General features: G+C 42.8%; 1 protein-coding gene across 4 annotated transcripts in view; it reads left to right on the top strand.

Annotated features, from left to right (window-relative positions):
* Positions 1 to 15,354, top strand: part of SPECC1 (sperm antigen with calponin homology and coiled-coil domains 1) — an 87,842-nt gene that overhangs the window by 67,239 nt on the left and 5,249 nt on the right. For all 4 annotated transcript variants that reach the window (XM_039562897.1, XM_010402400.4, XM_010402399.4 and 1 more), the window contains 3 exons: positions 820 to 922; positions 14,403 to 14,519; positions 15,049 to 15,108. In XM_039562897.1, coding sequence (XP_039418831.1) covers positions 820 to 922; positions 14,403 to 14,519; positions 15,049 to 15,108 — 280 coding nt within the window. The remainder of the gene's footprint in view (positions 1 to 819; positions 923 to 14,402; positions 14,520 to 15,048; positions 15,109 to 15,354) is intronic.

A 15,354-nucleotide genomic window follows, 5' to 3' on the forward strand; every position in this document is an offset into this window, starting at 1 on the left:
GACTCTGCTGGCTGGTTTTTGGGAATTACCAGGTTCTGTCAGATCCAGATAGCAAAATTCAGATTGTAATGATCACAGTTATCTGTAAGATGAGAAATGAGGAAATGAGGATAGCAAGCTTTCAGGAGCTACTGAGTTGTACACAGGAATTCCATCGTGTACATGTGGTCAGCCCTCATTATCTTACTGTCATTTTTCATGTTGTGGTGAGCTAAAATCCAAAGGCTCTGAGGGCTGGAGGAAATTGGACACATAATTTTCGTCTCTCCTGAGAAAAAACATACATTTTCCTCGTGATCTCCACCATTATTTCCACCAGTAGAAGCTGTAGAGTGGAGACAATTGTGGGTGTTTTGATTGTTGGCCTTCAACTGTCCTCAGCTTTCACATTTTTCATTTTCTTCAAGAACTTGTTCTGCAGCAGCTCTATTGGGTGTGACCTTGCTGTTACAGATTCTTTAGGCAGTTTCTTTCAATTTTACACCATAAATCCTAGTTTTCAATATATAAAATAAAGAGATTACTTGAAAATTGTATAAGTAAAGCTGATGAAAATAAGAGCAGAAATGTTTGGTTAACACACACCACTGGATATCCACAGGTTCTGTTTTTTCAGCTCTTTGTGTGCAGTGACATCACCTGAATTTGCCTTGTGTAAAGGAAAATACTAAATGCAAGCACCAAAAGCTAATTCAGTCTGGTTTATGTTCATGTTCTGTGCTGCCATTCTGCTTTGTCATACAGATATTATTTACTCACTGGTAAAAATTAAGAGATTTCAAATGTATTTATTGTTTTCTCCCTTCTTCCCTGGTTTAGTGTGGAGAGGAAGGACCCTTTGGCAGCCCTGGCTCGGGAGTATGGGGGTTCCAAGAGGAATGCTTTGTTGAAATGGTGCCAAAAGAAGACTGAAGGTTACCAGGTAAGGGAATAGGTACCTTTCTACTTAAATCACTTTCCTACAGGCGTGCAGTAAGCAATGTCACTTCAAAGAAATATGAATATTACTGTGTGTTGGTTTTTGCATGTTTAGTTCCATGGGGTGTTTCCATCCTCTTCCTTCAGATTTCTTTAACACTGCAGTCCCCAAAACTGCCTTGTCATAAGTAATTTGTGTACAGCCACCAAAATATTTACTGCACCAAAGGTTGCTGATGGTGAGAAGCAGAGTGTGTATGTGCAGCAGCCTCAATTTGGCATCAGTTTTTGAAAGTACATCCTAATATTTTTTCTATAGGTTTCTGTGGGCAATACATTATTGTGTGAGTTTGTTCTTTAGTCCTGTCTGCAAAGCCAAAGAAATATTTCATTGTGTGGCCTTGACCAAATGAAGTTTGCACCTTGATTTTACAAAGACTGCCTGAGGCTGTCTCATTTCTTTGCAGAGTGATTTTCACTGTTCAGCAGCAATAATGGTTTGTCCAGGTCTTGCGTGGCCATTGCTGTGCTTGCCTGGCTCGTGTTGGTGTGCAGTTGAGTTAAGCCTTTGGTTCTGCAAGGAAGGCAATTACAGACAATATTCCATCCTGTGGTAGGTGCTGGGTGTGCAGGGAAGTCTTGGTTTGGTATAATGTTGGGAGGTTTTTTCCTGAAGAATAATATTGTTTGTTACTTGGAGCAGAAGACAAAAGCAGTTATCACCACATGATGTGCACCCTGGAGCAAGTCTCTAATAAAAGCAGACTCCATCTTTTAAAGTCAATAATAAAATATTTTTTTTTCTTCCCAGCCAGCTCTTTGTGAGGCATTAGCTGCAGGGTGCAGGAGTTTGGAAGAGAAGACAGTAGCTTTCCTTTCAGTTGTTTCTTAGCACTGGTGGGTTCATCTGGCTTGCAGCAGTTCCCCAGAAGGACAGGTACTGGAGAAAGCTCTTGACTTTAGACCCAGCTTCGAAAGAATAAGGCCAGGGTGAGAGTTTAGCCTCCAGTTCTGTGATACTGCCTCAAAGGCTGCAGTGCTGATTGTGTGTTCTACGCTGTGATGATTTATTTTCTGTCTCCTCTACTAAAATTCTCCTGGGCTTGGATTTGAAAGTATGTGGGAACATTCCCATGCAGTCCTCAGAAAACAATTAATGAAATACAACTTTTCCAAGTCTAATTTCTCTTAAGCCAGCAAACCCTTCTCTCAAATAACACTTTCTCCTGGCAGTGTTGCCCTTTTTTGTTTGAAATGGCACCCGTGGTGAGCTGCTTCCACTCTCTTAAAACAATCTAACTCTGATGAGTTTGCTGTTAGAAATGTTCTCTGAGCATCAGCCTGTAGGTTTCTTTCTCTGCTTTACACCCAAGTTCGACTAAATGAATTTAGTCAATTAGAAATAATTGACTTTAGAAATAATGATGTGGCTTTGCAAATATAGAGGCCCATGTGACATCTCAGGGTAGATATTAAAGTCAGAAGAACCAAGGCCCAATCACAGTATTGATTTATGGTGAGAATTTTGCCTCTCTACCTTCACTGCTTTGTTTAGAGGGATTCTCTCTTGGACATTCTTCCTCAGCTTCTCATTGCCATTGCACTCCTTGCTGTGCATTCACTAACTCGTCATGAACTTGCTTTTCCCAGACCCTTGCCCTCCCATGATAAGGCTGATGTTAAGCTCCACAGGGAGTTTTTATCATCCTTGTGTACAAGAAGTGGAGTAAAGAACGTCATCCTCCTTCCTGCCTCAGCCACTGCAAGGGTGGAATGAGGTAATGAGCTGCACAGAGCAGAACCCCGATGACGTGCATGACTTCTTTCCCAGAGATAACACCCCTGTCTGTGAGGCATCATCTGTGCAAATTCCAGGATAATCTGTCATGTAATTCCTCACATGAAGCCCAGAACCAGGGAAAAGTTTGGATGCAAACTCTTTTCAGCCCTGTGGCACAGTAGAATGAGAGCATAAAAAGCTTTCTGCTTGGCTGCCTAACTTCTGTTTTCAGTGGCAAAATGTGTGATAGCAGTTCCTCATCTGAGCTGAGGGGGAAGAGGGGGGATTCCTTTCTGTTTAAATTACGATTTCATTAAGCAGTATGAGCAAAATGGATTAGAATAACTGATACTCTCATTCCCCATGTCCCAGATTCCCTGAGGAAAGCTGAATTAGGGACCTAGGAAGGTATCTGGGGATGAGACCTAGGGACCAGCACACTTTTTAAACGCTTTAATTCACACAAAACTTATGCTGTAGATAGAAATTGTCATCCTGCTCCTGGCAACCATAGAATAATTTAGTTTAATGTAGTTTAAGATTGAGTCCAGCCATAAAGTGTCCTTGCATGGACTACAGTGGGAACATTCCCTGGCTTTGAACTTCAGCGTGTTCCCCAGGAGGCAATCTTGTAAAACAAACCAGGGACACTGGAGTGAGTTGGGAGAAGTGCAGCACAAATTAGCAGTGGCCTGGAGGGTTTTGTTTGCTTTTTAAAAAAAGAAATTGCATGAGTTTACAGTAACTGAAGGGAAACATTGAAAGCATCTATGTTTCTGTAACTGGCTATGTCAATTCTAAGATCCCTGTTTAAACAGGGATTTGATATCAAAAATGTATGCATACTAAGGAGAAAGAGTATTGGAAAAATGAAAACAGAATCACTAGAGTGAAAATAAAGTGGAAATTCAATTTAATGACTGGGAGAAAAGAATATGAAAGTGGGATTGCATAAACTGGGGTATGATCCATCATGTTGTTTCAATTGTCATGTTTTGGTGCCCAGATGAATATTATCTGGCATTTTGGCCACTGATTCTGAGTAACTATGCGGGGGAGGTGCTAAAAAAGTCTCAGTAGTAGCAAGAATTGTGGTGAAATCAGGCTTTGGGCTCAGTGTCTTTGTGCAAAACTTCCTGGTGGAAAATCTCCACCTTAAGGAACTAATCTAACCTATGGTTCCCTATAAGAATTGTGCACTGGCACAGGCTCTCTTTTGCCAGCCATACACAGGCTGTTCCTTCTGCCTCTCTGAGTTTGTTGACATCATGGTGTGTAATGTAGGGTCATGAGGTGACCAAGCTTGAGAAATGCTTTTGTGGCTCTGAAAGTCATTTACCACAAGTCCTTTAAACCACAAAGCCTGCTGAGAGTATGCTATTTGTGTTAAAATAGCTTTTTCTCTGTTGTCTTGTGGGTTTTTTTCCATCTGTTTAAAAAGATGATACATCCCAGCAGCAGTGTGAAGTAGGAATTGGGTGCCTCTTTTCTAACAGGCTCAGTTCCTGTGAGCTGGAACTCCTGGAAGCTGCTGAGAGTCATTCTTGTTGCATTATCACCTTCCATAATCATGTCATTAGTGACTGTGGTGTCATTTAAGTGGCCTGATTCTCTCTGTGGAGACCATCTGTCAAGGGGCCAAACCTCTCTAGATTAAAGCCTATTGCTATTCACAGATGTATTGCGAAAACACAGAACTTTGAGGCACTTAACCCGTGATCATTAGAATTGAGGATTATTGTTTCTGCCACACACACTCTCTCCAGAGGGGAAGGAATTGCTACCATGTTAATGAATATGGTTTGCTTAAAAGAACTATTTTCATGCTCTTTCCGACCACTACACACCCTTCCTGTGGCACAGAGGAAAAGAGGATCTGAGACTGGCTCTTCCCTCCCATGCATTTTCGTGGTTATTCTTTTGTTCCAAGTTACGTTTGGTTTAACAGGACCTATTTGGGATCCACCACTGGTTGAAGATCCACCATCTCTTGCAGTAAAGCTCTGTGGTTGTTTCAGGTAGAAGAATGATAAACAGGAGCAGACAAGGAATGTCCTAGAACTGATAAAGGGAAGTGCCAGCTGTAGCTCTGAAGGTGTTTGTGTTTCATGTATTCTTGAGCTGTGCTTTCAAGCCATTGCACTGTATCACCTCCCTATGGCAGTGTCAGTGCCCCAGCTGTGGATCAAGGCAGCTCTTCATGGGGCAGAGATACAAAAGCTTAGGAAGGAAAATAAAGCTGTTGCAGTATTTGCTGTTTGTCAAGCAACTATAGCAAGAGACTGCTCGACTGGTGGTTTGGCAGTGGGTGTAATATAAAGCTCTTTATCCTTTTGTGTTCAGTTTAAACTAAGACTAATACCAGCTTTTTGTTTACGAATTTGTGGCTTGCTTTTTCTCACAGGAATTCACATTCCTTTTCTTTTTATGCTAGGCAGTATTTCCTCCAAAGCCTCCTTGTTCTCAAGCCCTATTCCATGTTGTTAGCCCCTGCTTTTTCTGATGCTTTTTTTCCTTGTTTGCTGCCTGGATGAGATCCAGCACGGATTAAGTGTGACCCAAAGATGCACAAAGATGGACATAACATATTCCCTCTGGTCAGGTGGTCATGGGACCATTCTCCTTTGGGAGATGGACTCTGCTGGGTCACACAGCCAGGATGGGAATTTTTGGACTGCAGGTGCATTCCTGGGGCTGCACTTTGTGAGGACCTGCTTTATAGGCGATCCCAGCTGATCTCAAAAGATCCTCCTTCGTGGCCAGTTGTACTTCAACACATCCATGTTTGAAGATTTCTTCTTTATTCTGGAAAATAAGGGTTATATTTAGAAACAAGAAGTCTGTTACTTTGTACGTCATTAGTGTGAGGAGTTGACATTCTCTGTGTACTTGGGCATTAATCTTTCCTAACTGTCAGCTGAGCATTCTGCCTCACAGGCATCATCTTGGGCTGCAGAGAGTGAACAGAGCTGTGTAAATAATGTAAAAATATATATATATATATATGTATATATATAAAAAATATATAAATGCTACCACAATCCTCAGGGTTGGTAATCAGGCTGGTGGTTCCAGCAGAGTTGATTCTTCACCAGAATTAGAGCTGAGTGAGACAAAACCCAGGATCAACCCTCTGAACCTGGTCAGAATGTAATTCCTGGGACTTGGCTCGCACAAACACTTCCTTTGACACCAGTATAATGGAGCTTAGTTTTAAAGCCTTGAGAATCCCAGCACAGCTGTGCCCTGTCCTAAGGAAATACAGAAGAGAACTCAGTGGTTTCTTAATCACCAGACGTGCACGTTCTACATTACATTTTGTATTCCTGTCAACAAGTAGCCTAAAACTGTTTCAGTGCATTTCCAAATTGTATCAACCTCTCTCTCAGGTTTCTGTCTAAACTAAACAGGTTTCTATCTAAATTTAGCAGCAGCACTGAGGAACACATGAACAGGTTCACTTTTCTAAGCAAGGAGCTAAATCCCATCTGCTGTTCTGCACAGTTTATGTGCAGCCTGGAAAGGCTGGAATTCCCACAGTACTGTGGTCTTGTGAAGATTAACAGCAAAACAAATAACTCCTGGGCTGTGTGATGTGGGTGAAGAAAAACACCTGCACAGAACCCCCCTCCAGACTGGCATGGCAGCCATCCATTCATTCATTCAGTTCATGGCAGAGTCTCTGTTCTGGGCAGGGCTGGAGAGATTTCCCTTGTACCACACCAACCTGTGTGCCTGAGATTAGAGCCTGCTGAGCCAGCAGGAAAAAGCATTGAGTCACACCAGTGACACAGCCTTGTTTGGTGCACAGTGACACGTCCCCTGAAGTCCCAGTGCCAGCCCTTCTGTTCTGAGAGGCTGCACAAGCTTCCAGAGCTCTGTGTCCACAGCACTTGTCCACAGCACTTGTCGCATTTTAACATTTAGAAGCAGGATATGCAAGCAATGGGTTTTTCCCAGGAAGTTACTAGTATATTCTGGGAGCTTCTGAGAAGTGGATGAAGTTTCTGGCTCTCTCTGTGTTTCTCTGATCTTTGATGAAGAGGAGGATGTTGACTTTTCCTATCCGTACAAAAGTTGAAAGGAGTTTTGCTAATAGCTCTTGAGATAGGAGAGATTTTCCTGTGTTTAAATAAAAATTGACAATACATTGGTGAGGAATTCTGCTCCCAAGTCTCCTATGGACCATCTTTGTGACCTTGGTATTCTTATATTATAGCATTGCCTTGATCTTCCTAGCAGTTAAAATATAGGTCATAGAACCGTATAACTGGATGTAAACTGCAGTAATATTTGGAAAGATGCTCTCTGATAGAGAGGGCAATCTTGAAAGATTTTAATTCATGAAAATACAGGCTGAAAATATCAAGATAGTCCCATTTTTTTTCCAGAATCAGAGGCTGCTGGCCAGAGCCTGCTGAGCAAGCAAAAAAAAGTGTTCTTTTCCTAAATAAAAATACTTATGGCTGGATGTGTACATGCAGTTTATCTGTATGTCCCAGCTGGACCCAGGGTTGGTGTCTGGAATTAAAATGCAGCAGCCAAATCTTGGCATGTTGGGAATAACCAGGCTGATGACCAATGTGCAGACCCCCTTCTCAGTGATGCCAGTGCACAAACGTGCTTCCCTAGGGTAGCCAAATAACTTGAGCCAAGCTCTACTTTTTTTCACACAGAGGGCTTTATCCTGTAAATGAAGGCTCTTGATTGGAGGGATAAAATAAATGCAGCTCTCTCATGCGTAACTTTCTGTCCTGCTGGGTGATTTTAAAAATAGCATTTACATTCTGTCCATCCCAAAGTCCAAGACTCTTCCCTTGTGTTGCCTGGATGCACGGACAATCAGTGAAAACACTGAACTGATTGGTCACCAGCTGGAACAGCTCCAAACTGGGAATTCAACTGGCAGACAGCTGGGCCCTGCTGCTGGTCCACCAGTAACCTTTGCTGGTGGGACCTCTCCCCACCTTGTTTCCATCCTCTACCCTCAGCCTGCTACAGTCTGCAGCCTGCCCCTTGGCCCAGGAATTCCAGGACATGCCTAATCTCTGAATTCTCAATACAGATAATTAGAAAGGGCTGTGGGAGCAGCCAGTGTGGTCATTAGCAATTCTGCACCAGGGCTCCAGGCAGGAAGTAGCTGTGTTGCTGTCTTGGACACAGAGTGGAGCTAATTCCTCCCTCCCCTCCTCCCCAGAGTATCTGTGTGGTCCTTGGAGCTGTGCTGCTGCATCTTCACTGCTGCAGCCTTGGGAATGAAGGGGCTCAGCCCAGCCTGTTTCTTCTCCGTGGCATTCAGCAGCGGTGTCATTTATAGGAGCTGGTGAGAAAACTGATGGAAGTGGCAGTTGTGTGGCAAGCAGGGAGTTGCCTTTCAGCATCACAAGGGTCATTTAGGCTGAAGAGCACGAGAGACACGCAGAGCAAAACCTAGAGCTCATCAATATCTAATGGGATTATTGCAAGAGGGAGAACTCTTTAGCCCCTGGTCTTGCTGTGTAATCCACCTCTGCCTCTCCAGACAGAACTGACTCTTGCTCTGCCTTTTCACGGAATGCGAGTGGTGGAAATTACAGAAATGCCAGTCACACTTGATAAATATCTTTTGTCACCATTACCTCATCTCTGAAATGACCCAGACACATCCATAAAATCGCTTCTGCTTAGACCAGCTCTCATTTGGTCCTGTATGTTTGTGCAACAACCAACCAGCTCCCTGTAAATCAGTTTTATACGTTTTCTCTCTCTCTCGTGCAAAGCAATAAATTGAGACCCAAACTGAGGAATATGTACAAACCCCTGTAACTTTACTAACCTTTAGTGAGACCTTTGAAGTAGGTGTCTTCTAGTAATGAGGATGTTGTCACGGGGTTATTTACATTCAAAACAACTCACATTATTTGCTAGGAAAGGTCCAAATTCATCCACTGTGTGTTATATGCTGTGCCAGCAGCTACTCTCAATCCTTGTTCACTAGAACTTGTTTTCATTATAAAAAGTCAGTCTTTATATATAAAAATGCAAATAAAAAGGAGCAATAGACCTGAAGGCACAAATAGAGCTGTTTGGTTACTCACTGCATGGTTGCAGGGATGGTTTCAGTGTCAGCAGGATCTTGCCTTGCAAGCAAAGGAAAAGGGAGGTTCCAGAATTACTTTATCACTATTACCTTAACTGTCTCCCATTTGCTACTACTTTCACTTTTTATTCTCATGAAAATTTCAGCTATTTCAGCACCACCTCTCTTTTGTAACCACAATAACCAGAACTAAGCTGCCTTGGAGAGGTCCTGAACCACAGGAAGAAGGAGTTGAGTTTGAAGAGTGCACAGATCATTTTACAATTCACTCTGAATCGTGTCTGTAGGACAATTACTGTCCAGATAACCTCGTTCTAAACACAGAATTTTAGAGAGCATCATTCCACCTATTCTTGCCAGTCTGCCTCAAGTAGGAAAGTTGATGTAAGAAAATTGGATCTGCCTGACTTTTTTGGTATCTTCTCTGGCTTTTGAGACTGAAATAGTTGGGAGCTGAAACATATTTGTGTAGGATGCATAATATCCTTTTAAAATTTCCTCTATTTGAGTGTCTCTGCTCTATGTGAATTCTGTAGCAAATGGATGTTTGATGCTTTTGCAAAAAAAAAAAAAAAAAAAAAAACCAGCCATAAATCCTCTAATATCTTGTCTTTGCTAAAGGGCTCATTAATTCACTCTTACTGAAGCAAATGATGAGTGGTAAACCCAAAGCAGCACCTGTGGCAGCAGTGGAGGAAGGAGCAAACAGAGCCTAGAATGTGATGGGAAGCAGGGATTCTTTATAAAAAGAAATGTCGTAAATGGCGTGACTTTTAAAGAGCTGGCATCAGTTCCTTTTCAGTTCATAGTGCTGTTATTACGTGATTTAACTGCATTTTCAGAGAGCATTTTGTGATCTGAGCTCGGTTGTTCCATGCCTATGTAATCAGCAATAAGATGCATGGCTTACTGACATGCTGAGAGAAGCATTAGAAATATGGATTATGGGATAGAAACACAAAGTTTCAAAGAAATTTAGAGCAATTCTTATGGAGACTGCAGTTGCCTGAACCATTTGAGCCAGGGATATTAATACAGGCTGGAGGATAGGAGGTCACCTGGCTTCCTTCCCAGTCTTGGCTACCCACTTAATCTCCATACAAAACACAGCACTGCTGTTTTGATTTCTTTTAATCAAAAGGCATTACTTTATCCTGTATTCTATTTAAAAGAAAAAGATTGGTAAGAGAATTCAGAAAGGTTCCTGGCATTAGATGGACTCAGTGTGATATGCAAATCACTTCAGACTTGCAGCTCCCCATTGAGAAGAGCTGTGTGCAATTGTCATCTGGGTGCAGCCTGCAATTACACAAGAATCCAGGCAGCCTTTAATTTCAGGCATTCATGCCTTTCCTCCCTGTTAACCAGACCTGACCACACTTCTCATTCACCCATATTTCCAGTAGATTGCCCAGATGTTTCGTATCTTTGCTGAAGCATTTCTGATGAACAAGAGTGTTTTGTTTGTTCAGAAGGCTCGGTCATGCTAAAAGGAGCCATCCTTCCCTCATGTTGTTTCTCAGGAAGTGTTTAGAACTTTTCTACTCAGAGCCTGAAGATTCTTATGAATAGAACCTCTTTGGCTGAACCCTATTAACATGGCCCCAGCCAGTTAGGGTGTAATAAATCAGATCTGCAGTTTCGTGCAGCTGTTGTTAAAGATGGGTAGGTTTGGGTCCTCTTTGGAAGTTGCCTTTCAAGGTACCTTGATCCATTTTGCATTAGAGAGGTCAGATGTGCAGAGCTGTGGCTCCTGTTCAGACATGTGTTTAAATATATCCACTTAAAAATACTGAGCTGTTCAAGAGGAGTTGTGGGGGTCTGGGTTTTGATGAGCTGGAGGGACAGCAGGAAGCTGAGCCACTTGAGGGAGAGCTGCTATTAAAAACAAGGCAATGCCCTTTTATTTATTCAACATACTTATTTTAAAGTTTTTAAGTTTATATTCTGCATGGGCTGAACCTCCATGATCAGCCACCCTGGCGGGTTCCTGGTGTGCTATTCCATACCAGTGACTTGGGAGAGGCAGGAGGGGATGGTGGATGCTGAGGGGAGGGTGGGAATAATGATGCTCAAGTCATATTTATTGGAGGCTTTCTTCCACAGAGTTCCAGGCCAGCTTCAAGCTGATTCATGTCTGTAATTGATAATTTTGAGTCTCAGGGAGAAAATTATGACTCAGAGAGCCATTGCTGTGGGCACAGTAACATGTGCATAGTGGGAATATCTTGTGTCAGGATTGTAACGTACTCAGACTGTAATGAGGAGTGCATGATGTCACTGTTGCTTTTTGCTTGGAGTCAAAGATCAAGTGAAATCTAATGGGGTGGTGTTTTTTTTTCTCAGACAAACAAGGAATTGTTTTTAATGAGAACAGATCACACAGATTTCCCTGGGTGTCTTTACCATGGCTCTCTGAGGGCTCTGTTATCTGCAGGCAAAGGTCCTGTTCCCAGGATGGGGGGCTAAGGTCAATCACTTCCAGGTGTTTTGTGTCTTTTAGGCTTGACCTGACACTAATATCCTAGATTGTACATTTGTTGTCTAAACAACATTGCCTGGATATTCTTTTTTAAATTTAGTTTATGTTCCTAGAAACAAACTGTACTGGGCACTTTGGAGCCGTGCTTCCAGATTCCAGTCTCTGAACATTCCCAGTGCATGTAGAGGAGTTCACTTGTGAGCTTGAAGAGAATTAAGTGTTTTCACTGATTGGTGACACTGCAGGTGTGCTGAGGACAGACCCTGGGGTACCAGTGACCACAGGATGTACTGTAGCCGTATGACAGCAAATTTTTCTCCCCTTCCTGGTGAATGCTGCAACTCAGTTTGATCTGAATCCCTACTCCATTTTCCCATTTCTCCCTGCACTCGTTCTGATGGTGCATCTTCCTCCTGAGTGGTGCCATCCTTTCTGGGCATCTCATGGGAAGCCACGTGTCGTTTTTCAGAGCTTGGAGTAGGGGTTCTGCTGTGAGCACACTGGGACACAGAAATCACCCTCCTGCAGCTTGGGCTTGTGCATTAACAACCAGCGTGGACACAAATAGCTCCCATATATTCTGGGACTGTGTTGAGGAATAGGGAGAGAGGTGTGGCAGCAGGACTGAGACGGGTTCCACTGCCAAAGTAATCAAGAGAAGGGAATAGTTTCCGAGGTGTTCATTCCCTAAATTGTTTTCCTTTTTTTTTTTTTAATGGCTTCAGGGGAGCCAGAGATCTTCCGAGAAATCAGAGTTGGCTCTATTTTGACTTAATTCCTCTTGGTGTGGTGGAGTGGGGAGGTATTACAAATAAAGCTGCAGTGTAGCAAAACACAGATCACTTTGCATTTACCATGTCCTTATATCCCAAACCAAAAAGTATCTAAGAAGCCAAGGTGAAGTGCCAGGGAGAGGGGTTTATACTGTGTATGAAATGAAAATGCCTTTGTTTAGAGAAAAAAAAACCCAAAAACCAAAATTCATTGATTCTTGCTAGATGTAAAAATGGAACTAAGAGGGCTTGAGTATGCCTAGGTATTTTTTGTTGTACTGTGAACTGAACAGTTGAGCTGAACCTTTGAACGTTTGTTTTGGGTTTGCATTTAGGACAAAAATTCAGATTTGAGTTCGTTTTGGCTGTTGATTATGGCAAACCACTTTGCAGCAGATTTCATCTGTGGTTCAGATATGGTCTGCAGAACTCCATCCTTGAACTTTTGCTTGTTTGTAAGACTTAGCTACAAAAGTTTCTGAGGATGACTGTCTGTACAATGCTGTTGGGGAGGTGAGGATTTTTGGACCTAGTTCTGACTTTCGTAGACATTAACACTTTGTAGATACTGTGATTTGGGAAGAGGAGAAGAGTTTTAGGTGGATTTAAAATTACAAAGGTAAGTAAAATTATTAAACTGATGCTGGGATAGTGAAACGCTGTGTGAAGGAGCAGTTTTGTATCTCACATGTCCCCTAATAGCATCGTGAAAATGAGGATAGATAAAACGTTCCCGCACAAACAAGCCTTGCGTTTTTGTCTAGTCCTGTTGCTTAACTAAGGCTCTGTTTGTTCCTGTTTCCATGGCCTTTGGCAGAGGGGAGGAACAACCTCCATTTTCCATTTCTATCCTACAATATAAAATGAGAATATTGGCATTTGATGATAGGCTATTTGCTGATAAAACATACTGGCCTCAGTAAAAACACTTCTGTAACTTGGCAGTCAATCCTTTCCCACTAACTGCAGATTGATAAATAGAAAGGAACTTGTTTGTCTGAAACTTCAAGAAAGCAGAATAATCCAGCTTCAGGCAATTCCATACACAACAAAGATGGGCTTCCATGGTGCAGCTTTATGGAACAGGCAGTGCCAAAGCAGCTTCAGAGCAAATTATTTTTTTTTCTTGTGATGGTGTTCAAGCCAGTGCCTCATTTTTGTATTATCTCCGCTGACAGATGTTAACAGAGCCCAGTACAGCATGGTGGCTGGTGCAGTGTGGGGATGTCAGCTGCTTTCTGAGCCCATTAGAGTTGTACGTTTATTACAGCCGGAGTATTGTAACCTGAAATATTCTGTACTGCTTCAATTTGAGTCATGTTTGGTTATGGACATTTATTACTAATTTGAAATCCTGTCTGACTGGATCAAGTCCAGGTTGGACAATTAATCAGGGAGGCATTAGAAGCGAGGAGCACATGCTGAAATAATTCCTGTCTGGGCTTTAGTGTGTCTGCATCAGCTGTTGTATGGGAGATGCAGTAAAAGCCTTGTCTTTGGGGGAGTCTTGAAAGAAACCAGGAAATAGCTACATAAAGGAGGGGCAGGGGGTGTGAATGGAAGCTGAGCAGACAGGAGGATGTGGCTGCTGAGAAGGGTTGGAGGTGACTGCACACCTGCTGTAGTGTGGGAGATGGTGCAGCTCCATCGTGTCCCAGAGCCTCCCTGCTCCAGCAGCTCTTGCTCTTCTGAGCTGTGTCAGTTCACTGTTTCATTTTTAGCTGGCATTTGGAACTAAAGCTGCTACTCCAGCAGTGAGACTGGGCCATGGGAATTCCTTAGTGTGCTGGTGTGGCCAGTCAGGGCAAACAGGAGCATCAGAAAGGTCACCTTGTTCACAGGAGCAGGACTGGGCCACGGGCCTGTTTTAACTGCAGCTGTGCCCCATGACAGCATCCCAGGGAAGAACCCCGAGTGCAGTCTGTACCCCCAGAAATATCTTGTGTTTTAAAGGAGTTCTCTGCAGATGGGCTGACTTCAAAATAGCATTTTCTGTTTCTGTAGTCACTGTAACCCCCATGGTTCTGGACCTCAGTTGTCACGGGCAGGGAAACTGGGCTTGCTCTGTGCACCTGAGTGCAGCTTTGTAGTAAGAGATGTGACTGGCAAAGAACAATCCAAGTGTCTAGAAAGAAGGGGAGGAATGTATTTTTTGTCCATATAAACTCCCAACTCTAACAGACTATTTCTTTCCGAATTTTTCTTCTTCACCTCCCTTCTTTTGGAGCTGGCAGTGGTGGTCACCACAGATGTTTCTAGCTCAGCTCTGGGGTTTCTGTTCCATGGCTGCATAAAAACTATTGTTTGGAGAATTTTTTTTTTTTTTGTTGTGTAGCACTGTTCAAGGGTGGCTCATGTTTTCTCTTACAGAATATTGATATTACCAACTTCAGCAGCAGCTGGAGTGACGGGCTGGCCTTCTGTGCTCTCCTGCACACATATTTGCCTGCACATATTCCTTACCAGGAGCTCAACAGCCAGGACAAAGTGAGTTGTGTTGTACATTTGCAGAGTTCACAGTGAACAGGGTGGATGGAAAGGGGAAGGAAACCAACAGTGAACTCCCAGAGAGAAATGGAGGGTGAAAAGTCAGTGACAAGTTGCCTGAGTCCAGCGGCTGCTGCAGATAAACACAAAGACAGTATCTGTTACATTAAGAATTATATGATGTACAGGAATGCCTTGTATTAGTTAACACCTCTGCAGAAACCTTTTGCTCATAGTAAAGACAGAACTTCAGTGGGTTTTTTTCCCAGTTGTAATCAGATTCACAACAACCTCTTTGTCAAAGACAAACAGAGGGTGTCATCCAGGCAGAAGAAGATGAGCTATTCAAAGACAAAGAACTTGTGAGTGTGCCTGACTAATCCAAAAAAGAGTCTGTGTGCAAGTATGGAATCCAGTAGTTTAGTTTTCAAATATCCCTGCTCATTTAAACTTACTGATTAACCAGATGCAAGGAAAGATTCAGGAATAGTGCTTTGATATTAATCCTTTTGGACTTTTATTTCTACAGAAGAGAAATCTGCTGTTGGCATTTCAAGCTGCTGAAAGTGTGGGCATCAAACCCAGTCTGGTGAGTAACCTTTTAGCAAGGGAGCATTTACTGCACGCACCATTCCCACACCTTTCCTTGCTGCCATGTGGCCAGTCAGTGACCTTACCCTCAGAGTGTCACACAGTGCTGGGGAAGGCTGCACCACCATCAGAAAGTTCACAGTGTTAGGAGAACTTCCAGAAAGAGTTTGTAGAATCACGGAATTAATATAATTGGAAGGAACTGCTGAAGGTCATCCAGTATTAAAATGAGGATATGGATTAT

The sequence above is a fragment of the Corvus cornix genome, chromosome 19, assembly GCF_000738735.6.
Source record: "Corvus cornix cornix isolate S_Up_H32 chromosome 19, ASM73873v5, whole genome shotgun sequence".
Lineage (NCBI taxonomy): Eukaryota > Metazoa > Chordata > Aves > Passeriformes > Corvidae > Corvus > Corvus cornix.